This window comes from Chironomus tepperi, unplaced genomic scaffold (assembly GCF_022539635.2).
Source record: "Chironomus tepperi strain 1889 unplaced genomic scaffold, CSIRO-AGI_Ctep_v1 contig_376, whole genome shotgun sequence".
NCBI lineage: Eukaryota > Metazoa > Arthropoda > Insecta > Diptera > Chironomidae > Chironomus > Chironomus tepperi.
Window position 1 is genome coordinate 2,734,887 of NW_027226498.1, and position 23,939 is coordinate 2,758,825.

Genomic DNA, 23,939 nt, shown 5'->3' on the forward strand with positions numbered 1-23,939 from the left:
AACTCATTCTAACCAAGTTTAGTTGGATTCACTTTCATCACTTTTCTGCGCAATTAAACTTTTGAAGCTGTACAACATATTTTGCTTTGCAGGTTTCAACCAAGGGCGATGTTTCAAACTTGTGCTTCTGTTCCAGCATTGACATTATCTCTGGCATTCTTTTTTCAAAGTGCATGTTCAATCCAACAGCACTTCTTCATCTAGAATATTCTCCTTATTGATGTTTTATTGGCCTGATCATTGTAGAAGCTTCTCGTTTGTAGACCAATCTTCCAGATTCCCAATCCACCAGATTCTGAAAATCCGTCGATAGCAGCTATTGACGTAAACCTGTAATTTAAGTCTGACTTCGTTGATCAAGAACCACGTCACACAGTAGCACTGAGTTGACACAAAACAAATTAATGCTTCACCTATCAAATAATCTCACATACCTATAAAAATGGACCTCCAAAACAGAATGCAGACTATCTTTGAAAAAATAGCTATTTTCAATAACTTTGAAAATGATAAGAAAAAACGTAATTTATTTTATTTCTAAGCACGTTTCATAAATGAATGTTTTTTTTCAATTCCACTTGCAGTGAGGTATTTCGATAAGATAAAGCAATCGGTTTTGATAATATTATCCTTTATATAAGCAATCAGCATAAGCTACTAAAATTTTAGTATTTCTCAGCTGCTTGAGGTTGTTGTTTTGAAAATGAAGATTTTATTTGTTACTTTCTGTCTAGCTTATCTGGTGCAGGTGATAAAATATAATTTGATTTCATCTGTCAATTCTTTAAATATTCTAATTTTAGATTAATGCATTAGAAAAGTCAAAACTAATTGAGTCACTTGATACAGTTACCAATGAGTTGTTACGGGCACAGAATGAATTAAGTATAGCTCATAATTTCTCGGAACTACAGAGTTACATCGATCGTAATATTATCGCTTCATACATTGAGTTAATGAATGAGCAATTAATAAAAAGCTTTATGGATACATATGAGCAAATGGATGACATTGAAGATGAAGTCGAAGATATTTTGGACGAAAAACCAAATAGTGAGTGCGTCGAAAATGCTCGTTTAAGATTTGAACTTCAAGTTAAACGACATGGAAGTTTCCTTGCCAACTGTATGCGAAGCTCACATACTGTACTTGCAAGTTGGATTACACATACTAACAATCTTACCGATACTGCTCAATCTACTTTTAATCAAGTTCAAAATCAAGGATTGGCATCTATTGTCGAACGATTAAGAATTGATAGTCCCGACAGCTTTTATGATCCAATTAATCGAAGATTAAGAATTTTATTAACATCAGTTAGATTCTACATGAATGAATTTGAGGAATTCAGAGCTTCCCTCGTCGAAAATGAGGAACAAATTCTAGAAGATTTGACCAGAGTAAGTCATTTGAAGGTTCTTAAATAATTTTATATTTAATTTAAATATTTTATTTCAGTGTGATCGTGATTTAGTGGAGCGATTCCGACGAGCTGCTAATTTCGAGTTAGACAGAGCTCGTGCTTGTGAATAAAATATTACAGAACATTTATCTTTGGGAGTTTTCAATATTGTCAAAAAATAATTTTAAAAGATAATTTTTATCTTATCAAACTTCCTTTCAATTGCTCACAATACTGGTCCGTGATAATTTTATTATTAAAAACTGATTGTTGAGGAAGGTCATGGATGCACTTTATTTTTCATTTCCTTTTTTTTAATAATATCTAGAATTATTGATCTGTTTGATGATTCTAGATATTGTTCATTAAAACTTCAAATATACCTTAATAAACAGTTGTAATTTTTGTTTCCAATAAATATTTTTATTTTATAAATATATTAAACATCGTTTTTTAACATTCAGAAATGATTTTCTTGTAATAAAGCATAATTAAAATAAAGTTGCTTGAAATGACATATTCGAAAAACAGCATTTTCTTATAAAATTTTATCAAAATCAGATTTTTATCGCATTTTTAAAAAAAGGATCGCTTAAAAATACTTATTGTTCGGGTGGTTGGGTAAGATACGAGATCTCGGCAATCGGATCTCGCAGAAAACTCTAGTATGTAGCATTAGCTTTGTGCCATCGAGTTATTTCAACATCGATTGGTCTGAAAGAGCACGTTTAATAATTTCATAAATATTTCATAAACAAAAAGTAACACTTTTTAAAGCGTTGCTTTCAATAAATTTAAATTTTTTGCAATCGTTAGAAAATTTAAATTCTAAAAAACCGTTATTTGATAAAAATTCTTTAACGTTTATAAATTTAAAGAGAATTATTTAAAGTTTATTGGATTTTATTTTTTATGATGGAACAGTGATTGGAGATTCTGCAAGAACTAGTTCCTGATTTTGTTCTGTAGGACGGATATTTTTCAAGATTTAAAAATTGATTCGCGTTTATTCATTAACTAATTACTGATCGCTGGGACAAAAATGCGTTAAAGTCACTCAATAAGGTCGAGTATTTTTTTAGATTTTTTGATTCAACTGAATTTTTTCGATCCACAAGTTAAAGATTTGATAGTATGAATAGAACAATTTAATTGAAAATCAAATCATTATAATTTTGAATCATGTAATAAGGAGAAACTCGACAACATGTTGTATTCCTTACAACTGTCATTCTATCAGCTCTCTCAAAGTTGGCCTTAACAAGTTCATAATATCTTCCATCGCTAAGAACCATGCATCGAAGTTTCAAACATTTAACACGCAACAAATCGATTGCTTTTTGACTTTTATCTGAAAAACGGAGATTTTCTGGATCCCATCTATAATGTAAGAACATTATTTGTATTAATCAATGATTTTAAATCACACATCATTTACCTAAGTTCAAGTCGTTCCAATTTTGGACAGTTTGTGGCAATAGCATCCATTAACTGATCAACATGTATATTAACAGATAAACGTTCGTGACATCCCATGACAAGAATTTTAGCTGATTTTAATATAGGAAGAATCGTCATCCACAGCTAAAATAATGAAAGCATTGTTCAATTAAAAAATTCTGTTATAAAAATTGTTATACATAATTTAACGGATATTATTATTTCAAATGTCTGAAATCACTTTAAATTCTAAAGAATTTGTACGGTTTTCGTAAGTGTTGGGTTATGAAAATAACAAAATTGTAATAAAGAATAAAATTAAGTATTAAGTGATAATGGAAGATGTATTGGTTAAAAATAATAATTCAAATGAAGAGTTTAATGTCGAGGATGCGGAATTAGCTAGAAATTTATCAAATGCAAGTATTAGTAAAGCAGTTGAGAAAGTAATGCTTTGGTTTGCAAAAAATGAAGAATGTTCTTCATTTGTGGATCGTTGGGATAGATTAAGTCTCAAATCAAGCAACAAAAGCAAAGTTGAAGACAATGAAAGCATTAACACTCCTTCAATTCTATCAGAGACTGAAGATTTGGATGAAAATATTAAGTATGCTATAATCAAGTCCAATTGTTAAGTTTTCATTATATTAAGATCATGTTTTCTTGCAGAAAATCTTATTCAAAAGTAAAAAAATATAAAACTCCGGTTGTTCCAATAACGCTTAATCACCAAGAAAATTACGATGTTACATTAATTAACTTTCAAAGTTTAGACTCATTTTTTGTAACTATTAAGCGTGAAGATGATACTAAATGGAATCGACTAATTCGTCGTTTAAAAAAACTGCACACAAATAATAGTTTAGAACCGTTGGATGAGGTAATTAGAGGATCTCCATGTCTTGTAGAAGTTGACGGCGAATTACATCGTGCAATCGTTCAAAACAGTGGCAAAATTGCAATTTGCTTTGGAGTAGACACTGGGAAATTATATTTAGTCGACATGTCAAAGGATTTTATTTATTATATGTCACCAAAAATCCGAAACACGATTGAATTTCAAGCAATCAACTGTAAATTATTTGATATCCGCATGCCACATGATCCAGAAATCACAAAACTTGTGTATGATACAATCATATCCAAAATACGTAAGCCTCAAATTAAAGTTATAAAATCAAAATCTTCAAGATTAATCGATGAAAATTGTATGTCATTTAATAATTATGAAGTCATGTTGTTTGGTGTTGATAAAAAAACAAGCATTAATCAACAAATAGCTTTCTCCATTCAAGGTATGAAGGATTATGATTTAGATCATTTTTAACTATTTAATTGTAAAGGAATGATGTATGAATGAAGTATATTCGATTATGTGTTTACAAATAAAATAAAAATTAAGAAAAACGAAGTAATAAATAATTACTTGATCAGTAATATGTGCCATTCCACTTAATATGCAAGCTTGAAGCTGTCCTCCATATCGAGTAATGAACTTGCTTAAAATTTCGTCCGAAAGATTGTCAGAAGCATCAAGATCCAATGATAACAAAGATTTACAATTTCCTGACTCCATCCATGCTTTTAAAACTGAGTCATTAAAACCGTTAATTTGTCCAGCACTCAAGAACTTCAACGATGGAATTCTAGTCAGCATGTCAATAAGGCATTCACTTGATAAATCTGTTGCAGTTATGTCAAGTTCTTGGAGAATTCTAAAAAATAAAATTTATAAAGCTATAAAGTATTCTTTATAGATTTAAAGAAACTCACGTCTTGTCCCATTCAACAGCCATAACATATTCTGATTGAAGGCTTGTTCCATTCATAAGCAAGCATTTCAAACGTTTTGAACGTTGAAAAAGTGTCTTTAATGTCGCTCCAGTAACCTTATTGCAAAAATTTACAGCTAAGCACTCAAGTTGAATACAATTGGAACTGAATGCATCGATATGTGAATCGTCAATGAAGTTGATTCCATAAAGATTGATGACACGAAGATTCGGAGTGGCTGCTTTTAGTTTGTGCACGTTAATGACTTCCTAAAATAATACAAATTTTTTATAGCATCGAAGATACATATTTAACTATTACTTACATAAATTTCTTCTTCTTCTTGGTCAGTTTTTTCGTAAGTTCCTACCAAATGCAAAACTTCCAATCCATTGATGAAATTATAGATTTTTCTCATGAAACCTTCCATGAAGATGACTTCTGAGAGACAAATACATAAATATCTAAGCTTTGCCGGAAAAGCTTGAAGCTCAGAAAAATCATGAAGCTGCATGGCTTGTTGAAAATCAAGCAACATATGAGTCAAGTTTGGACATTTTGCAGCCAATTCATGGAGAACGTGGTGAGTAATTAATTCAATAGGAAGCTCGAGATAGCGTAATGAAGGCCCAAAACGAGCAGAAATGAGTGTCATAAGTGATTCCAAAGATCCTACGTGAAGTCCTAAAAAATAATAAAAATGAATTTTATCTAGGCACAGAATATTGACAAGCAATACCAGATATTTCAGGACGCAACGAAACATTCTTCCACAGTCGGCTGTCGTATGCGATTTGTCTCCATCGACGGCATATAGTGGCTAAAAAATATTTTTGTTTGTCACAAATTTCTCTCTGATTTACATATAGGAAATGATCTATGATTTTCTCTCACCCATGCGACAAATTTCCAAATGAGATAGATATGAGAAAATATTGAGGAGAACTTTATCGGGCAATTTCTCGATGGTCTGCAAATGAAAATTTTTTCAATCATAATTTTAGTAAAATGTCTTTGAATTTTCCATTTTCTTTTACAAATTCTACAAAAATGTGCCATTAAAATTATTATCAACTTCTACAATCCACAAGTGATTACGAAATCTTACAGTGTTAGCAAATGGAGATTTTCCTTCTTCCGTTACATACATTTGCGATGCTTCGATCGCAACTTGCTCCATAAATCTATCCATGATTAGACTGTTATTTTACAATGTCTACTCAATATAAAAACTTTGTTAAATGCAAGAAAATTCTACAGAATTGAGATAATTCTTAATGCACTACTGATTGTGATGAAAATTTTCCAAAACTAAATTTTTCTCCTTCAAAAATCTCTCGTAAAATTATTTTTAGAATTTTCATTCTTTTCCTCAGATAATCTTCTTCTTATGTGCGTGATCATGAAGAAATTTTGTTTTTGAGATGAGAGAAAAATGAGCGTCAAATGCTACTCAAACACGTGATAAACAACATTTTACTTTCTCAAACATTGAACATATGATTTCTTGACTTACAGAATCTTTAAACAAATCAGCTAGTTCCTTTTATAAATATCATGAAATCATTAATATATATCATTAATTGTAACGAATAATACAATTTTATTAAAATTTTGAATCTTATTGCTGAATTATTTTTTTAAATCAAATTTATTTAAAGCCATCGATCACCAATTTTAGTTTATTATTCGCCCATATAAAAAATTATAACAGTTTATAACAATGTTGTTCAAGCCGTTTTCTCCTATTTACATAATACTTTAAGATTCAGGTACACAGCATATGACTCTTTTAGGTATATTCTCTAGCTTCCAGCTTGAACAACATAGAGTCAAAGCAGGTATAACTTACAAGTTCCTTTTTTCTTCTGAAGCTTCCATTGGTATGATCGTCTCGATTAATGGACAATGCCTGAAGGTCAACCATTGTAAATCCCTCCATCTAAAAATAAAAATTTATTTTTAATCAATTAATACATTAATTATAAGTCATTGTTTAATATTGATCAATGAAGAAATCTCTAACTAAATATTTTGATATAAAAATACGTTATAACCGGATATAAATTTAAATAGAAAATATTTTATCGCAGCCAACTTCACTCTTATTGTAACGGCTTGTGAAAGTTTAAACTAACACAATAGATCAAGTTAGAAACTTTAATTTAATATAAACTATTTTCGACGCAGATAAGTTGACATAAAAGAAGTTTAATTTTACATAATTTAAGAAAAACTTAAATAAAAAGAAAATTATTCAAACATAACTGTTGGACAGTCAGACAAAGAGATGAGAAAAAACTAATGTTCCAAGAAAAAGGGCTAAAAATACGTTACGCGTTATGAAAGAGAATGCTAAGCTGAAAATCAGATTTTTGTTTGGAGGAAATATTTTGAGTTAAGTTTTTTTAATTATTTAATCGCATAAATGGACACAGAAAGTAGTGATTTTGATTCGCCTGACATGAATTCAAGCTTGGAACGTCAGTCGTCTCCAGAAAGAACAGTCCAACCAAGGAAATTAAAGTTTTCGCCAAAAAGCCCCAACAAATTACAATTTTCTCCGGATATAAACAGAATTAAAGCGCTAAGGTAGAAATTAGGTGGATTTGTCTAGTGAGTTACTTAATTAATCATTGTTTACTATGTTTGCAGATTGTTTGATTCGCCGAGAACACCAAAAACATTATCAACAAAATATCAAAAATTCTTAGCAACAAATGATAATCATGACGAGAATAATTTTGAATTGATTGCGCGACCAACGATTCCAGTTCCCGAGCTGTCATTTTTACAAACAAACAACAACAATCATATTAATAAACCAAAGCCATTTCCATTGTTTAAGCAACTACATGAAAATCTATGTAAGATATAAATTCGAAACTTTCTAACATCCAGTGATTAACTTTTGGTAATTTTATTCTTTATAGCTGCAAATGTTAATCCATTCACACCGCCAGGAATATCGTTACGCAAGAAACGAGCACGATTAGATAATGATTTCATGAATTCCTCATTACCAATTATTAACAATCCAGTTAGACCAAATAATTTTGCCAATAAGTACGAAAATAACAATAAATATGATAATAATAATAGATGGCTTCACTCTGTTTCCAATGTAAAGGAATCAGTGAATGCTACAACATGTGATTCAACCGAGCTGTGCTATGATGACGAAACAAATGAATTTCGTCAAGCGCCCAAACGTCTAGCGCTACAAGAATCCAATATTACTAGATACGAAAAGGAATTTGTGGAGTTAAAGTTATTAGGTGTCGGTGAATTTGGATTAGTATATCAGTGCCTTAATCGTTTAGACGGTTGCATTTATGCAATTAAACGTAGTATTAAACCCGTTGCTGGCAGTTCATTTGAAAAAATCTCATTAAATGAGGTTTATGCTCATGCAGTTCTAGGAAAGCACGACAATGTTGTTAGATATTATTCAGCATGGGCAGAGAACAATCATATGCTCATACAGAATGAATATTGTAATGGTGGTAGCTTACAGGCACTTCTTCAAAAGCGCATCTTAAATGAAGCCGAACTTAAAATTCTCTTGTTACAAGTTGCTGAAGGACTCAAGTACATTCATTCACATAATTTAGTTCATATGGATATTAAGGCTGGAAACATTTTTATCTCGAAACCTCAAATTAAGTGAGTATCTCATTAAATTGTCAAGCTTGTCGTATTCTTATTATTTAGTCTATCATTCACACGATTCAGGCAAACGCAGGGAGATGATGGATTTGATGAAAATTATGATCAGTTAGATAACTATCAAGCTGTAACGTATAAAATAGGTGATTTAGGACATGTGACATCAATGTGCGAACCACAGGTCGAGGAAGGTGATTGTCGATACTTGCCAAATGAAATTCTTCAAGACGATTATTCAAATCTGTCAAAGGGTGACATTTTCTCATTGGGAATAACAATCTATGAAGGTATGACTATAGTAATAAAAGTGTGGCGAAATCAAATTAATTAAATCGAATATATATTACTTTACAGCTGGTGGTGGTGGTCCTTTACCGAAGAATGGAGAGTTATGGCATCAACTTAGAAATGGCAACGTACCCGACTTGCCGGGAATAAGTCGAGAATTTAATGATTTAATAAAATTAATGACTCATCCTAATCACCAAGAACGACCTTCATCAACAACAATTTTCAATCATTCCGTATTATGTCCTGCTGTGAATAAATCAAAAGCCCAATTAGTACATGAACTCAACCTTGAACGACAGAAGAATGAACTTTTAATCAAAAAGTTGCGTGAAAGTAACAAACTTGTCAAATCATATGAACTTGCACAGACGCCTGGTAAGTCATTCAGATATTGATTTAGTTGATTAATTAATTTTTTGATGTGCGGGTAACTAGTCATGTCACAATATAATACGGCAGGAAATTGTTGAAAAATTCCTACAGAATTTTGAACTGCTAAATTTATTTTGAATAAAAATATTTAAATTTACATTTTAAAAATCCGTTTACATCTCGACATTACTTTATAGCTTCAAAGCTTCGACCGACTTACAAGTCTTGAGAAATTCGCGTTGGACATGCAGCATAATTATCAAACACATCAATCAGTTAGAACAGTCATTTAATTGTCAATACTTATCTAATTTATCTCTAACTTTTATGATTGTTACAGGAAATAACAAGAAGATACGATCAAACCTACGAAACGAGCCAATTCACTCGGATAGAAAATTACGCTCAGGATCAAAAGTGAGACGAACGCAGCGAAGATTAAAATGAATTAGAATTAACATAAGTAAAAATATTTCATATATACACACATTAACTTTGAGTATACGTTTAAGATGAATGAAAGAGCAACTTTTTAAGTTATTATTTGATACTATATACAGTAAATCATTATTATTTTTCTATAATTTTTTCTTAATTTTAAATCGAATTTAACACTTAAAATCTCAATTTCTTATAATTTTTTTTTATCATTTTTCGCATCCGCTTTTCATTTTAAAGTAAAATTATTATATTTTTAATCTACGTCCTTCCATAAAGAGAGAAAATAACAGATACTGATATAAAAATGTGAAGAAAAGAATGTTGATATATGTTAGGAAATAAAGTTATACATTATGAGTTTTTTCAGTAAGAAAAAATACGAAAAATTGAATTTTGTTTCAATTTTCTATCGTCATATACAAAAGGCTATAAATGGACTATAATGACTCATTTTAAGCAACTTTTGATCTGTTCTGCTAAAAGAAGCATCTTTCGTCAAAAAAATAATTTACAAATATTTTGGAAATGTTTCATGACTACACATAGTTCCGTAGACATTTTTAAGTTTTGTTAGGACGAGATAAATTCATTTTACATAGACATGGAAAGACAAGCTTTGATCATTCTACATGTCTATAGTTCGACGGATGTATCGTTGACATTCAAACTAACATAAATAATATGGGGTTTAGTCATCGCATATCCATCAGTTTATTTTTCAGAAATTTTCTTAGAGTTAACGGCACCGGTGAATTTATACCCATTTGTGTAGCTCGGGATTTTGTTTGTAATTTCGTGCAATTTAAACGTCGAGGCCAACAAAGAGTTATTTGTTAAGCCTTTAAGTCTGTTTGATTATTTACCTAATATTTAGATTGTTATAAAGCAGCACGCAGTGTGTTAAAAGATTGATAGATTTATGAGGAAAATCTTTCAAAGCACAGCAGCTTTTCAAAGTGAATCTTTAGATCAATTTAAACAAAATTCACAATGTGATCTGAAAATTATTTCTAAAAGGCTTGGAATGATTATGTGCGAAATTTGTACAATGAGGATTTTATTATGTGAAAATGGGGAATCGTTTGGAAACAAAAAATATTAATTTTAGGTAAATTACGTGAGATTTGTAGGCTTTTAATAATCAAGCTAATTATGCTTTTTTGAGGTCTGCTAGAATTTTTTATGGAACTAAATTTCCGTACACTAAACGGTCATTTAATTTTCAAATTGTATCGGTTAATTTTCTTTTTAATTATTTTGGAGCAATTCTTTCCCCTCGATTTTTACAATTTGATCGGTGCGATGTGAAAGATCCTTTTTAACATAAATGCACATAAATTTTAATGTTATTGCCGAATAAAATAATTGAGTCGTAAATTTTCATTGTGACAAGTTAAGCATGTATTTAAAAACTCAACATCAACATGTTTAGAATGAATGACATCCAATCTTAATTAATCCAGATGATTATCGTTTCCTTTATAAATTCTGAGCCTGCCTGATCCTTTCTCAAATGGCACAAAAAATAATATCAACAATGATTTGTGTGTTGCATCAATGAGAATACTTCAACGCTCATTAATTAGAGAATGTTAATAATTTGAGAGAATTCTCGCTCCTCAATTTTAAACGAATGGATATACTTTGTGAAACATGAGACACAATTGTTTAGGAAAAAAAATAAATGAATTTATTTTTAGCTATCAAAAAACATCTTTTTTCCTGCCATTGTTTTTGCACGATTATAAGATGCGATGAAGAAAAAGCTATTAAGGCAGAGATTGAAAATTCCGAGAATGAAAGGGACGTGAAAGTGATTGTCTTTAAATGTTATAATTAAGTGTCGACTTACTTAGGGGCCGTTCACTTATTACGTTCGCTTTTTAGGGGGAGGGGGGTCTAGGATTTTATAACAGCCTCAAACAAAAAAATTTTTTTGTAACTACATTTTTTAATAAAAAGATTTAACGGTCTTTTAAAGTTTAAAAGTTATTTTTTAATTCAAAATAAAATTTAACGGTTTTTATGTAGAAATCGATTAATTTTAAATGAATTTAACAATTATTGATTTATGCGTCTGGCATTGCTGAATATTTTTTTCCATTCATTTATTCATTTTAATTTTAAAATCTCATTATTGTCAGCCAAAAGTCAAAGTGATCAAATATGATCGCATGACTTGAGAAAAATCAATGAAAAATGATGAAAAATCTAATTTTGAATGGGAAATTACTTACGATTAATAAGTTCTAATAAATTTTCTGGTATCCTTCGCAACGATCGTTAAACGCTTGATTTTGTGGCACTGCTCAATGCTTTTTTTCTTCTGTCTTTTATTACTTTTTAAATATTAATAATTTAACACTTTGACAGATTTTATTAATCACTTCCAAATATTTTCACTAATTTGATATTCCCGTAATCGATTTAAAGAAAAATGGCAAATATTAAATAATGAAAGAATCTTAAGTACAAAAATAGCTTTATTTCAGGGGTCTCATTAAAACTAAACTATATTAACGCGAGAAATCTTTTCACTCTTTCCTTCCTTCTTACAAGTTTCAACTTCACGACGAGACTGAGACATAATGAGATGCACAGAGTATTGTGAGGTTTTTTCCCTCTAATTTTCAATCGAACATTTCCTTAATTACCTTATTTTCTCTCATTTTCTTTCGTATTTTCTTCTGTCGCGTGGATCTTTTGAGATATTTTGCAAGAAAATGCAATTTTTCGACTTTGATATGAGAGAATAGGCAGCGGAAAGAGAATAATAATAATGAGTAATTATTTTTTGTTTGAATGAATATAGTAAATCTCTTGAAATTCATTAAGCAACACATTGAGATAATTATTTTACATTATATCGTAAAATCTACTTCACAAGACCCACATCTGCTTAAAAATGGAGCCTATATGTTTCAAAAAATCTATGTTATGAGTGCTTTTTAATATCGATTATTTAGTTCCTCCACGTGCTACAAAATTCCGTTTCAATTGTATAATCTCATCATCATCATCGAGATAAACGTTAGAATTTGAACTTCCTAAGTAAAATAACGGTTATCCACAATTCAAAATATGTCGGGAAAAACGTTGTCAATTAATTTGAATGTTTCAAGGGAATAACTTTTATCCACAATTTGAAAAATATTTAGGCTAATAAGTATGAGATCACAGAAGAGAGAAAACTTGAGAGGACGAAAAGAAGTGAGATCTGGTGCCAATGGAAATTGGAAGATAGTGAATCAAATGTAAAGAATGGTAAATCGATGTCCATCAAATAAAAAAAGAGCATTAAGAACATTAGATGTGTATCAATAATTTTTTTTATTTTCACATTTTTGATCATTCGTTTGACATAAATTTAATAATAAGGAGGATCATACATGTATCATTAAGTAATAATATTATTTATCTTTTGTAAATATATAGTTTGTATATAAGTTATACTTTGTAAATAAGGGTTATTCTAAAATTTAATCAGAATACAGTTTTCCTAGCAGAACATAAATTTTAACATACTTTTAATTATAACAAAATAGTATATTAATATTCGCAAACACTTTCAGGTAAATTCTTTTCACAAATTTTGGAACGAAAACTTTTGATTACTTTTCTGTTTAGAATGGATCAGATGTCAAATTTTTGTGGATTTTAAATTGTTAGACGCCATTGGTAGTGGATTGCATGCAATTTTTTAGTCATATTTTTTATTTAAATGTTGGATAAAAGCTCACAAAAGTTGTGTAGTTAGAACGACTTGTGATACGTTATGTCACAGTTCAACATCTTTGTTAACTGGGGATGCATGGGCAATTATTAGAATTCTCCAAATATATGTGCTCTGTATAAAGTATTTCAAAACAGAGGATGACACATAAAATATTGCATTAGAAAACTACCAAAATAGCAAGCTACACACGGGAGTTTATATGTTAAAAAATAAATTTGCTTATAAATCAAATAAATTTTGATGGTTTTAGAGCAGCCTTAGTGGGTCAAAATAAAGTCATAATGTAATCAATACGTGCAACATACGTGCATAACATGCACAATTCCTTGAATAAATTTGTTGAAATTTTTGTCTAATTTTCCCGAAATCAAAAGATAGATTTTTGTTAACTTACATATAACATAACTATTATGTATCATAATAAAAAAGTATTAAATTATCTACCCTCATAATATGTCTTATAATCTCATAATTTTTTCAGATGTTTCTTTAAAGATTTAATATTCAGAAAGATCCAAAAACTGTGTGCAAACTTCTCGACTGATATCACCTTTACTGTTGAATAGAAATTTATAGTAATGGCCATCAGCAGTGATCACAATAATTGAATTGTTATCGGAGCCAAAAGCACATATACAGTGGATAGAAGGACCAGTTGGAATCGAAAATTTGGCGAAACTCCAATGACTTGAAAAATATTTCGGTAAAATTTGTGAAATATTTTTTGGCTCTTTTTGCGGTTCTTCGAGATTGAAAACATGAATAGTTCCGTGATCGGAAGCTACACAAACTGCTGTCGATAATTGATTAAAATTTATGCAGTAAATTTTTGCCTGATTAGATCCTCGTCTCAGTTCTGCCACTTTTTGACCCGTTGCTGTATCAAAAATTCTAACAAGTGTACCTCGCTCACTAGATGTGGCCAATCTCGTTCCTATAATTAATTGATGTAAAAAGTTGGTCAAAAAAATTTTGAATGATTTTCAATGACATTAAGAAAATGCGCAGATAAATAATTGTATTGCTTACCTAGAAGATTTAATGATAAACATGAAATTTTAGAATCATGTGCACTTATCTCTAATGGAGCCTTTTCTGTATTTGCAAGATCTACGATCAGAACATTTCCAGTTCGTCGTGCTGGAAAAGCCAGCAAAGAATTGTTACTATTTGGACATAAAACACACAAACCATTTGGATTTTGACTTGTTTCGAAAACAAGTAGTTGCTGTGGTATTTGAGTGAAAGTGTAGACTTTAATGATGCCCTCTGTAAAAGTAAATTATATTTATTGAATGAATCAGAAAGTGACTGACATATGAGATAAGAGATTACCTAGAACAACAACAATCCTATCTCGTCGCAACCTTACTGCTTTAACTGGAGTTGAAAAGTCGAGTGATATAGCTGGATGTTTTTTTATGTCATCCCACACTAGAACTTTATTTGATGGAAATAAGGGCTTTTGACCTCCGCCAACAATTGCTAAGTAATTGCACCGAAAAAGCATTTCTACAAATTCGATTCCTCCATCTAAAATCTGACGTTGTTTTTCTTTGAGCGGATCCACATTAAAAACTCGAAATCCATCTTTTGTACCGCATGCAAAACATGCTGAAAGATGCAATTGTTTATAAATAAAACATAATTAATAAATATTGATAAGAGAAAAAAATATCAAAAAGTCAAAAACAAAGATTTTTTTGTTTCGACATTTTCTCTAATTATCTGCGCACTTACCAAAATCCTGATTAAAATTTACAAACAATAAACTATTGTTATGCTTAGAATCAAAAAGATTCATTATTAATTACTTTATACGCTACAAATCTTTAATTAAATTTCCACTTTTGACTTTATGTGTATCATCAACTCACAAAATAATTCAGACCTTCTCAATCTACGACCTGCGTTACAATATTATTAGATGAAAATAGAAATAGTTCTGAGAAGATAAAAAAAAAAAACAAAGGAAACTTGATTCAGGTAAATTTTTTCAAAACATTTGCACTTAAAGCCGTTAATACATATTTTACTAAGCACTGCCCAATTAACGAACATCGGTACCATTAACTGAGAAACACTGGCTAAAGTTAAAAAGGAATTATATCCATCAAAAAGCGCTTTTTTTTGTGACATATAGACAATTTACATCAATCAACCGGTGAATGTTGTTTATAATATGCTAATAATTATTTGGATTTTAAGCATAAATTAGCATTAATTTGGACTTTCTTTTTATTGGTTTTATTAGTTGATTTATAGCCTAGACAAAGCCTATTCTAATTAATTATTCTTATTTTATAAAATTCGGTCGAAATATTTTTTTGAATTTTCAAAATTTATTTTAGAACTAAAATAACGGCTAGATGTATAGTATAATTAATTAATGTGCCATTTTATTATTCTAAAACATAAATTTCAGTTACTTTGCAATTAATATAATTGAGAATAAAAGTGGTCTTATGAGTAAAAATATGTGTATTCAGTTTGGCGACTTACACTACAATTTAAACATTCTACAACTTAGCTTAATTAAATTTAAAATAGTAATAATATTAAAGAATTATCAGGAGGCCAAATTTAACTCGATAAAAGTACAGTGAGAGCATCGATGAATTTTGGGCAATTGGATTGCTTAATTTGAATGATATTTGTATCGAAAAAGTCTTGTGAAATGGCAGCATTACTTTTGATGGCAGCTTGTTCGAATGCCTTTCCAAACAAATTCTTAGTATCGTCGCCAATGGGCGGAATTCCAATCATGAGACAAATTTCCGTATTTAGGTCAACTGGTATGCAAATGATTAAAGGCAAATCTCTTGATCGACGACTTCTTGATACTGCTACAAATCCATTAAGCATAAACTTTGCGAGCATTGTCAATGCATAAGGCGATGAAAACTGGATATTCTCATCTTGAAAGATTATGTAAAAGAATGGACCAGCTGAATGAATTTGTTGTGTCTCAAGTGATGTCTTAACTTGTTTAAATATCGAATCTAAAAGAACTTTTGCCTTCTCGATGCCACTTTCGAGCATGTTATTCTTGTTCCTTGATAAGCTCTCAAGAGCATCAATGAAGCAACTTTCGGCCGTTCTTTCATGATCAATTTGTTCAATCAATGCCATCATAGCATAAACATAATCAGCTGCAGAGTATCGATTTTTATATCCATATTGTAATGTAAATGATCCATATATGATTCCTGGCATGTTGTACTTTTCGGCAGTTTTTTCAATCATTTGGTAAAAATCTTTCCTCATTAATAAATCCATAGAATTAAATTGTTGCTTCGCTTGTGCTAATGGTAATCCCATTTCAACTAGTAACTCTTTTAATTTCTTTTTTCCATTCAATGTCCACAATTTCATTCGACATGCTGAATATATTGAATTTTTAATTGATTCCTTTACGCTCCAATGTCGATAAAGTGCTAAATATAAGTCATTTTCATATGTGATCCTAATAGCTGTATGAGAATTTTCATTAATTTTATTGGACAGACGTGAAACATGAGATTGAATTTGTTGAGTCTCTAACGTGTAAACGGAACTTTCAATTTTACCAAGAAGCAATTGTTCTGTGATGCCAATAATTGCCCACCATAATAAATCTAATGAATCTTTAGACATTTTCCATGCTAACTCATAAATTACTAAAGACGTACTTCTTGCATGGTAACTATATTGTGTATAATTAAATAATACTCGATCTCTCTTGTTTTCCCAATCGCGTTTTTCTCGGTTTTTTCTCAGTCGCATCTCAAATTTCTCAATATGTGACGTTGGTCTTCGATTTGAATTTTCCGTATTTTCTTCATCCTCGTCGTCCTCAATTCCATCATCATCACTTTCATTCTCACTATCAGAATCTCTAAATATTTGTTCAAATTGAGGTATATCTTCTTCTGTTCTATAATCGCCTAAAATTCTCACCTAAAAATAACATTACACCCGGATGTATAATAATGCTAAAGATAATTATGAAGAACACTTACTTGTGAATCACTGTAAACATTACAGAGATCTAATGGACGATGAGAATCGCAGATGAAAAATACAATGTTGTCGTCAGGCTGTAGAAGATCTACAAGATCGATGCAACCACCACAGTTTATAAACAGAAATATATTGCAGTCATCCTTGTTTTCCTCGAAGGTTCTCTTTAGTCCTTTTATTCCCAGCGTTGGAGAAACAGAGAATAAAATGTTTTCGTTCCTAAATAATGTCTGCAAAATTTTACACGAAACTATCGCATCAATATCGACATTACAGATTACAATTACTCGTTTTCCCGGCAGCAAATTGAAGAAGTCATTCTTTAGATCCGATACAAACATCTTGAGCTATTAGACAAGTGTCTTAAAATACATAATAATTCTTAAATTAATGACAAAACGAATTAAAAACTTTTAGTGTAATTTTTCCTATAGTTTTGGCGGTTAAATCAAGGCGTAGACCCTTCGATTTAGTGCTAAGTTTATTTGGTTATGAGTTTCGGATATTAACAATAGATTTTTAATTAACCTGTGTGCTATCCACACATATTGACTTACCACCTTAAATGAATCATATGAAACTTAACGGTTTCTCGGAATTCGAAATGTATTATCTAATTTAGTTCTTTTTTTTTGGTCGAAATTTTCAAAAAAATCGTTTAGATAGCTAATTAATTATTTAATACATAAAACGAGTAATAATAAGTTTCGTGATTGAAGCATTTAGTTAAATTAAGTTTGTTTATAATTGTGAAATTAATAAACATGTTAATGTGCATTTAAATTTATTAATTTTTCAAAAAATATTAAATTTTCAATAACAAGCATGGTGATAAAAAGTGATGTTTTTCTAGTCAGAAAATTATATTAAGGCATGATATTTCGAGTGTCTGAGCATTAAGAAATTATTCCTTCCCCTTCAAGTTTTCCATGAAAAAAATTCTAAATCGACTAATTCTTGTCATGTGCATTTCTCGTTTTCATTCTAAAGTTAAGGGAAAATGAATTAATCAAAGAAAAAATATTTTATAATCAAACTTGTCCGGAAAGACATCTCGAATTAGTAGGACTAATCATACAGTGAATTAGTGCTCCGCGCATACAAGTGGATTAATATCAACGTGTAAACATTAATAATAGTTAAAATATGAATTTCGATGATTATGAGGAACTGCCAGGGGCAAAACTTAGTGTGACACTTTTTGCAGGAGCTTCTGCCGGAATTATGGAGCATATCGTGATGTATCCGGTGGATACAGTAAAAGTATGTGACTTATATTATTAACTTTTCATATAAGAAATAAGATCAATTGAATAACTTCCGATAAATAAGAAGAGGAAAATTTTGTGTATGAAAAGAACGAGAAAAAAACGTGAAATTAGAAGAAAAGAGAATCTAATATTATATAAACACACAAGTTTCTACTTTATATGTCCCTGAAAAACCTGAATAAAAGCCGAAATCGTAAGATTATAGACGTTCTTTGGAATATCAAATTTAATTCTCGGCGAAATATCAACATTCATCCTCAATGACCCTAATCTTTCGCTAATCAGAAATTTTTGTGTTTATATATTATTATAACTTTACGTAGGTACATAAAGAGACAGTCGAAGAAAGAGCAGTTTTAATTTTACTTCTTATTTCATAATTTTTTGATAACACGCAAATCTTCGCAATATTATTATATGCTTTTTGTTATTTAATCAAACTCATCCGTTCAATTGAAGATGATATTCCTTGTGTCATGGTAGTTGCTTTGAACTTGACAAATAATTTAATTCTGCTCAATTGAAAAATTGGGCAATCGCATTCACTGGATGTTTTCATCGTTACTGGATCTCATTTAAAATATACATAAGCTGATTGATTCTTTGAATGTATTATAAGAAAAATCCCCTAAAAGTTAGATTTCATTGTGATAATTACGATAGGAATGTCTCATAGCTGATAAGAGGAGATATATTTGAACGTGATTGATACGGAACGTAACTAGTTAGGCAGTTCAAAAGTACTTTTATTCTAAGTGTTCCTTTATTTTCAAGATAACAGCTTGCTATGATTATGCCGTTTTTACGAGGACTGATATTTTTTGCGTACCTATTTATTTTCGCTTGCCAAAAGAAAATGCGTGTTTTTTTCTCGTTTCGACTTATTTGTTGAATCGATTTGCTACTGCAATATACTGTACACATTCTTGACCTACCACAAGTCATTGAAATTACCACAATTACATGAAATATATATATTTTCACATGCAATATGTTATATATTTGGAATATTTTGTCGATATTCTAAAATAGCATCGGATATGGAAAAAACCACCGGATTTTTATTTATCGTCAATATTTATTTGATTACTGTTTCCACTTTATCATTCGCTTCTCTTACGATTACTTTGTTCTTACAGACCAGAATGCAGAGCTTATCACACACAACCAACTCAATCACTGGGGTTTTGAGAGAAATGATAAAACAAGAGGGATTATTTCGGTAATTTACATGCACCGCATTTGTCTCACATTTTCTTATGACGTTCGTTTTAGTAATGAATTCAAATGAAGTCATGAGCAATTAATTGTTTTAATTGAATTTCAATTACGTTTATTTTTCTTTGTAAATTAAATAGTCCCCTGCGTGGTGCAACTGCTGTCGTTATCGGAGCTGGCCCAGCTCATGCATTATATTTTAGCTCTTATGAGTTCACAAAGGAGAAGCTCGCTAAATTAAAAATTAATGATAACATCAATTATGGTGAGAACTACTTTTGGGTTTTTAATTCAATTATCACAAGATTTTCGAAAATGTTTTACGGAAGTGGATTATTATCGCCATTGTTATTAATGCCACGTTTTATCAGTATTATATGTAACATGTTTTCATTACAAAGTATTTCGATTATTATACCGTACAAATTGAGGTGTATTCTTAAACTTTAAGGGGTTTAGTCTTGAAAGTCACCAATATTGGATATGTTACTGTATAGAAAAGATAGCATGTTTAAATAGTAAAAATTCTTGGTCATTGAAAATGAAAAACAAATTTTAAATTCAGCCAGTCATGCTGAAACTAAATCCATTAATTATGTATTCATTTCGCTTTTAAAATATCAATTTCTATTCCACAGTCATTAGTGCAACATCGGCGACTATTATTCATGATGCAATTTCAAATCCAACGGAGGTGATAAAGCAAAGATTGCAGATGTATGACTCGCCGTACAAATCTGTAATGGAATGCGCCCGAAAAGTTTTTCATCAGGAAGGTTTCGGTGCTTTTTATCGCTCATATACAACTCAACTTGTGATGAATCTGCCTTATCAAGCCATTCACTTTTCAATGTACGAATTCTTTCAAGAAATGGTAAGTAAATAGTAGAATGAAAAAGAAGAAATTGTCTTGTCTCGCCACGAGTACATTTTAATCTACAATTATTAAAATGTTTTGTCACTTTTATTATAGTTGAATAAGGAACGAAGATATTCTCCAATGGTGCACGTTGTTGCTGGTGGAGCAGCCGGTGCTGGTAAGCTTTATGACAGCAATAAAAATATAATATTTTAAATAATAATTTGAATGAATTTTTATAGCCGCTGCTGCATTCACTACACCACTTGATGTGTGTAAGACACTTTTGAATACACAAGAAGAAGGCGTCGGAACAACGAAAGGCCTTTTCGAGGCGATTCGCAAGGTATATCGAGTTGCCGGTATCGGTGGATTTTTCAAAGGACTTCAAGCGCGCGTTTTATATCAGATGCCTGCCACAGCTGTATGCTGGTCTACATACGAATTCTTTAAATATCTCCTTTATACGAATAAAAGAAAAACTGTATCAATAGCTTCACCTGTAGTGGCAGCTCCTGCCTCCCCATCATTAACATTTGAAGACAATAAACTTTCGAAACCTTTACATCATTTTCATGCAATGAATAAAGAACCAACAGCATCAGTGTCGCCAAGCCACTATCCCAGAGAATTACCTGCTATGTCGTCTGTTGGTCTAGTTTATGCACATCATACAATGCATGATGTTAATCCAGCAACAACACAATTGACAGACTTCACAAGAACCACATAAAAATGTACGTCACAAATCCAGTAATGTATCTTTTTATCTCAAATCATTTTTTTTTATTTCCTCCTCTTTCTACTTTAAATTTCTCTTAATTCGTTAGCATTTTTCCGAATTCCTATTTTAAGAAAAATATTGAAGATATTTTTTTAAACAAAATAACTAGAAAAGCTGTTGAAAAAAAAATTCTCAAGAGATTCTGCATCAAAAAATAGATTTTGGTGCAACTAAAACACGCTTTTGTTGCCAAAAAAAAAGAAAGAATATTTAAAAGTTTTGTGCATAGAAAATCAAATAAGTTAGCTGTGACAACATACTGATGATTATGAGAATGTTGACAAATGAAGAATGTAATCCAAATCAATTTATCAATCAATTTTTTTTTCCTTTTGGGGATAAGAGATGTATGAATGAGATAGCTGAAAGAATAGTTTATGTCAATTAACCGAAAAGGAACGGCAATGAGAGAGAAAATTATCAGAATCTTTTAGTTGCTTTGGTGGCAAAGATCAAAGTTTTATAACGAATTTCATTCACGATAAAAGTACAATATTGTTCCTAGCATTCAAGTCAAAGATACTTAATGGGTAGGTTCGAAAGTGTATAAAAAAATTATGTTCCTTCACATAAAAATTAATTTGATGACAATTTTCAAGTATAAGTAGTGTCCTGATATTTAATTGTAGATAATTAGTCTTTTTCTTTTAATACCCATTATTTTGAGGCAAATGAAAGGTGCCATCAAGGTAGCATCTCTACATTTAATGCAAAATGATGGTTGCTCATTGCTTGAATATATTTTATTTAAATCGTTGCTCGTGCTTTGTATAAAAAGAACATTTACTTTAAAAATCAATTCGAATCAAATGAAAATGAGGAATAGCGACTTTAAATTTCTATATAAAACTAAAGATTGGTATGTCTACCTGTTTAAAATTAATCATAAATCGTGATATGAACACTAATAGTACACACGCTTTTTCCTCATTTACATTTTTTTGTATTTATCTGGACACTATTTTTAATCTTGAAAGATTCTCATCATATGTAAAAAAAGAACTGTCTTAATTGTTATTAGTTCCTTTTCACTTTGAAAGATCAAGATGCAGAAAAGTTTCACATTTAAATCCACGTTTATTTTTTCATTGCTTGAAAATAAAATTATCTGAAAAAAATATATAAGAAGCCATTATATAATCCAACACGCGAAAGAGAAATAAGAAGAAGATATTATTTTATGGTCGAGACAGAAGAAGTAAATTAAAACTTTAGAATGAAAACGAAAGGAAATAAGAATTTATAATTTCTGTTGAATATAGACCCGCTCACAAGTATAAAATAATATCCACAGTGATAAAAGCTGTTCAAGGCTGATTTGCCGGGTATGTTATGCAAAAAATTTAAATTTTTGGGCATAAAATCTGCAAACATCCGAGGCAATGGATTATGGCAGCTACTTTTCAATTATTGGTGATTCTTAGCCAGAAAATTACCAAAATTGAGAACTATTAACAATATCTAGTGTCAATTCTATATATCTAGCTAATATTCATTCATTAGGACCTGGGTCAAAAAGATGGTATAATTGAAACGTAACCCAGTGGTGGGCAAAAGTGGACCGCCGAAAACTTTTGGAAATGCCTTGAGGCTTACCACCAAGGCGTGTTGTTGCCCACCACTAACGTATCCTGTGTTAGATTCTCGATTATAATCAGTTATGGGATATTCCAAAAAATGGTTTCATTTTGAAAATCAAACAGCAATTCTTCTTCAACTTGTTCGGTTTAAATTTTTTTCAGCCGTTAATTTTTAACCAAAACTTTCAACCAAAAATTATTTTCGATTTATTTTTTTCTTTGAAACATACTAATTAACATTTGTGACACTATTAAAGTGATTTAAAGAAGTCAACTATGATTTTAAAGATTTAAATGCAAAGATCTTCTAAGAAAATATTTTGATTCATAACGGCTTTTAAAAATTTAAATGTTGATTTATCTACAAATTTTTTTTCAAAGCGCTGATATTACTCGGTTACACTTTTTTTTGTCAAACATTTTTGCAATTTTAGAGATAAATTAAGCATTTAGATGGGAAGAAAGATGCCTAAAAGCTAATTCAGAACTTGAACTGTCAATTTAAACCATTTAATGACACTTCGAATGCTCAGAACGTGATTAATTTTTACATTAAAGATTGTAGACTCACGATTTTTAATCATTGTGTAACCGAGTAAGATTTTTTTAAATTGAAATAACTATTTAAATAGACAAAATAATCAACTCAAATGTGGTATTATCAATGCTAAACAAGTGGTTAAATCAGTTTTGCTAAGAAAATAATAAGTTGTAAGCATACTTAGCAAGAAAATACGATTTGGAGAAAAAATTGTAGAAAAATCTTCTCCTGGAACTTCCCTTATATAAATTGGGAATCACTACATAGGACATACCATAAAAACCAACATTAGGCTAATCAGTCTCGAGCAGCATTGTCAAAATATTAGAAAATTTAATCTTTTTTCTTTCATTTTTTGTAAAAATCGAAATTTTATGCATTGATCTTCAGTGAAGGATAATGTGTAAATAAGATTTGATTAGTTTTTAATGATAGTAGATTTAAGGTTGAAAAAAAAATTAAAATATAAAAATAAAGAATAAATATAAAAATCAACAATAGATGATCATGTTACTTTAAAAATGAACTATTTTCTGCAGATGAATTATATATATATTACC

General features: G+C 30.2%; 7 protein-coding genes across 8 annotated transcripts; 4 read left to right on the forward strand and 3 right to left on the reverse strand.

Annotated features, from left to right (window-relative positions):
- Positions 1–669: 669 nt before the first annotated feature.
- Positions 670–1,930, forward strand: LOC139095944 (uncharacterized). Its single transcript, XM_070647516.1, has 3 exons — positions 670–748; positions 804–1,400; positions 1,459–1,930. Exons 1-3 carry the CDS (start codon positions 704–706, stop codon positions 1,531–1,533), a joined length of 717 nt encoding a protein of 238 aa, XP_070503617.1. The 5' UTR covers positions 670–703; the 3' UTR covers positions 1,534–1,930.
- A 368-nt stretch (positions 1,931–2,298) lies between these two features.
- On the reverse strand, positions 2,299–11,977 carry FipoQ (F-box/LRR-repeat protein FipoQ). Of its 2 annotated transcripts, XM_070647519.1 has the most exons (9): positions 11,626–11,977; positions 6,468–6,557; positions 5,510–5,585; positions 5,355–5,435; positions 4,941–5,299; positions 4,616–4,884; positions 4,269–4,557; positions 2,841–2,986; positions 2,299–2,782 (listed from the first exon to the last, which is right to left on the reverse strand). In XM_070647519.1, the coding sequence occupies exons 2-9, from the start codon at positions 6,555–6,557 to the stop codon at positions 2,551–2,553; spliced, it is 1,542 nt and encodes a 513-aa protein (XP_070503620.1). In that variant the 5' UTR covers positions 11,626–11,977; the 3' UTR covers positions 2,299–2,550. The 2 variants fall into 2 exon arrangements, with proteins under 2 accessions (XP_070503620.1, XP_070503621.1); XM_070647520.1 differs by lacking the exons at positions 6,468–6,557; positions 11,626–11,977 and adding an exon at positions 5,724–5,913.
- On the forward strand, positions 3,125–4,169 carry LOC139095733 (uncharacterized). Its single transcript, XM_070647199.1, has 2 exons — positions 3,125–3,449; positions 3,512–4,169. Exons 1-2 carry the CDS (start codon positions 3,178–3,180, stop codon positions 4,167–4,169), a joined length of 930 nt encoding a protein of 309 aa, XP_070503300.1. The 5' UTR covers positions 3,125–3,177.
- Wee1 (Wee1 kinase) lies at positions 6,985–9,720 on the forward strand. Its single transcript, XM_070647517.1, has 6 exons — positions 6,985–7,207; positions 7,271–7,482; positions 7,549–8,281; positions 8,351–8,571; positions 8,639–8,950; positions 9,288–9,720. The coding sequence occupies exons 1-6, from the start codon at positions 7,044–7,046 to the stop codon at positions 9,392–9,394; spliced, it is 1,749 nt and encodes a 582-aa protein (XP_070503618.1). The 5' UTR covers positions 6,985–7,043; the 3' UTR covers positions 9,395–9,720.
- Positions 11,978–12,694: 717 nt separating the features above from the next.
- On the reverse strand, positions 12,695–15,043 carry LOC139095950 (WD repeat domain phosphoinositide-interacting protein 3). The gene is made up of 4 exons (XM_070647523.1): positions 14,865–15,043; positions 14,460–14,738; positions 14,154–14,393; positions 12,695–14,058 (listed from the first exon to the last, which is right to left on the reverse strand). Exons 1-4 carry the CDS (start codon positions 14,926–14,928, stop codon positions 13,622–13,624), a joined length of 1,020 nt encoding a protein of 339 aa, XP_070503624.1. The 5' UTR covers positions 14,929–15,043; the 3' UTR covers positions 12,695–13,621.
- A 467-nt stretch (positions 15,044–15,510) lies between these two features.
- On the reverse strand, positions 15,511–17,586 carry Cdc45 (cell division cycle protein 45). The gene is made up of 2 exons (XM_070647518.1): positions 17,126–17,586; positions 15,511–17,063 (listed from the first exon to the last, which is right to left on the reverse strand). The coding sequence occupies exons 1-2, from the start codon at positions 17,465–17,467 to the stop codon at positions 15,708–15,710; spliced, it is 1,698 nt and encodes a 565-aa protein (XP_070503619.1). The 5' UTR covers positions 17,468–17,586; the 3' UTR covers positions 15,511–15,707.
- A 497-nt stretch (positions 17,587–18,083) lies between these two features.
- mfrn (mitochondrial iron transporter mitoferrin) lies at positions 18,084–23,881 on the forward strand. Its single transcript, XM_070647522.1, has 6 exons — positions 18,084–18,389; positions 19,537–19,619; positions 19,756–19,880; positions 20,254–20,489; positions 20,589–20,652; positions 20,717–23,881. Exons 1-6 carry the CDS (start codon positions 18,273–18,275, stop codon positions 21,205–21,207), a joined length of 1,116 nt encoding a protein of 371 aa, XP_070503623.1. The 5' UTR covers positions 18,084–18,272; the 3' UTR covers positions 21,208–23,881.
- The last annotated feature ends 58 nt before the right edge of the window (positions 23,882–23,939 follow it).

Coding starts and splice junctions, on each gene's coding strand:
- LOC139095944 (XM_070647516.1), top strand. CDS start 704: ATGAAGATTTTATTTGTTACTTTCTGTCTAGCTTATCTGGTGCAG. Junction 749..803: donor GTCTAGCTTATCTGGTGCAG/GTGATAAAATAT, acceptor TTCTAATTTTAG/ATTAATGCATTAGAAAAGTC. Junction 1,401..1,458: donor TTCTAGAAGATTTGACCAGA/GTAAGTCATTTG, acceptor ATTTTATTTCAG/TGTGATCGTGATTTAGTGGA.
- LOC139095733 (XM_070647199.1), top strand. CDS start 3,178: ATGGAAGATGTATTGGTTAAAAATAATAATTCAAATGAAGAGTTTAAT. Junction 3,450..3,511: donor GATTTGGATGAAAATATTAA/GTATGCTATAAT, acceptor GTTTTCTTGCAG/AAAATCTTATTCAAAAGTAA.
- FipoQ (XM_070647519.1), bottom strand. CDS start 6,557: ATGGAGGGATTTACAATGGTTGACCTTCAGGCATTGTCCATTAATCGA. Junction 5,436..5,509: donor TTTGGAAATTTGTCGCATGG/GTGAGAGAAAAT, acceptor AATATTTTTTAG/CCACTATATGCCGTCGATGG. Junction 2,987..4,268: donor TGGCACATATTACTGATCAA/GTAATTATTTAT, acceptor TCATTATTTTAG/CTGTGGATGACGATTCTTCC.
- Wee1 (XM_070647517.1), top strand. CDS start 7,044: ATGGACACAGAAAGTAGTGATTTTGATTCGCCTGACATGAATTCAAGC. Junction 7,483..7,548: donor GCAACTACATGAAAATCTAT/GTAAGATATAAA, acceptor TATTCTTTATAG/CTGCAAATGTTAATCCATTC. Junction 8,951..9,287: donor TGAACTTGCACAGACGCCTG/GTAAGTCATTCA, acceptor TGATTGTTACAG/GAAATAACAAGAAGATACGA.
- LOC139095950 (XM_070647523.1), bottom strand. CDS start 14,928: ATGAATCTTTTTGATTCTAAGCATAACAATAGTTTATTGTTTGTAAAT. Junction 14,739..14,864: donor AAATTTTAATCAGGATTTTG/GTAAGTGCGCAG, acceptor TGCATCTTTCAG/CATGTTTTGCATGCGGTACA. Junction 14,394..14,459: donor TAGGATTGTTGTTGTTCTAG/GTAATCTCTTAT, acceptor TTACTTTTACAG/AGGGCATCATTAAAGTCTAC.
- Cdc45 (XM_070647518.1), bottom strand. CDS start 17,467: ATGTTTGTATCGGATCTAAAGAATGACTTCTTCAATTTGCTGCCGGGA. Junction 17,064..17,125: donor ATGTTTACAGTGATTCACAA/GTAAGTGTTCTT, acceptor TGTTATTTTTAG/GTGAGAATTTTAGGCGATTA.
- mfrn (XM_070647522.1), top strand. CDS start 18,273: ATGAATTTCGATGATTATGAGGAACTGCCAGGGGCAAAACTTAGTGTG. Junction 18,390..19,536: donor ATCCGGTGGATACAGTAAAA/GTATGTGACTTA, acceptor TTGTTCTTACAG/ACCAGAATGCAGAGCTTATC. Junction 19,881..20,253: donor TAATGATAACATCAATTATG/GTGAGAACTACT, acceptor TCTATTCCACAG/TCATTAGTGCAACATCGGCG.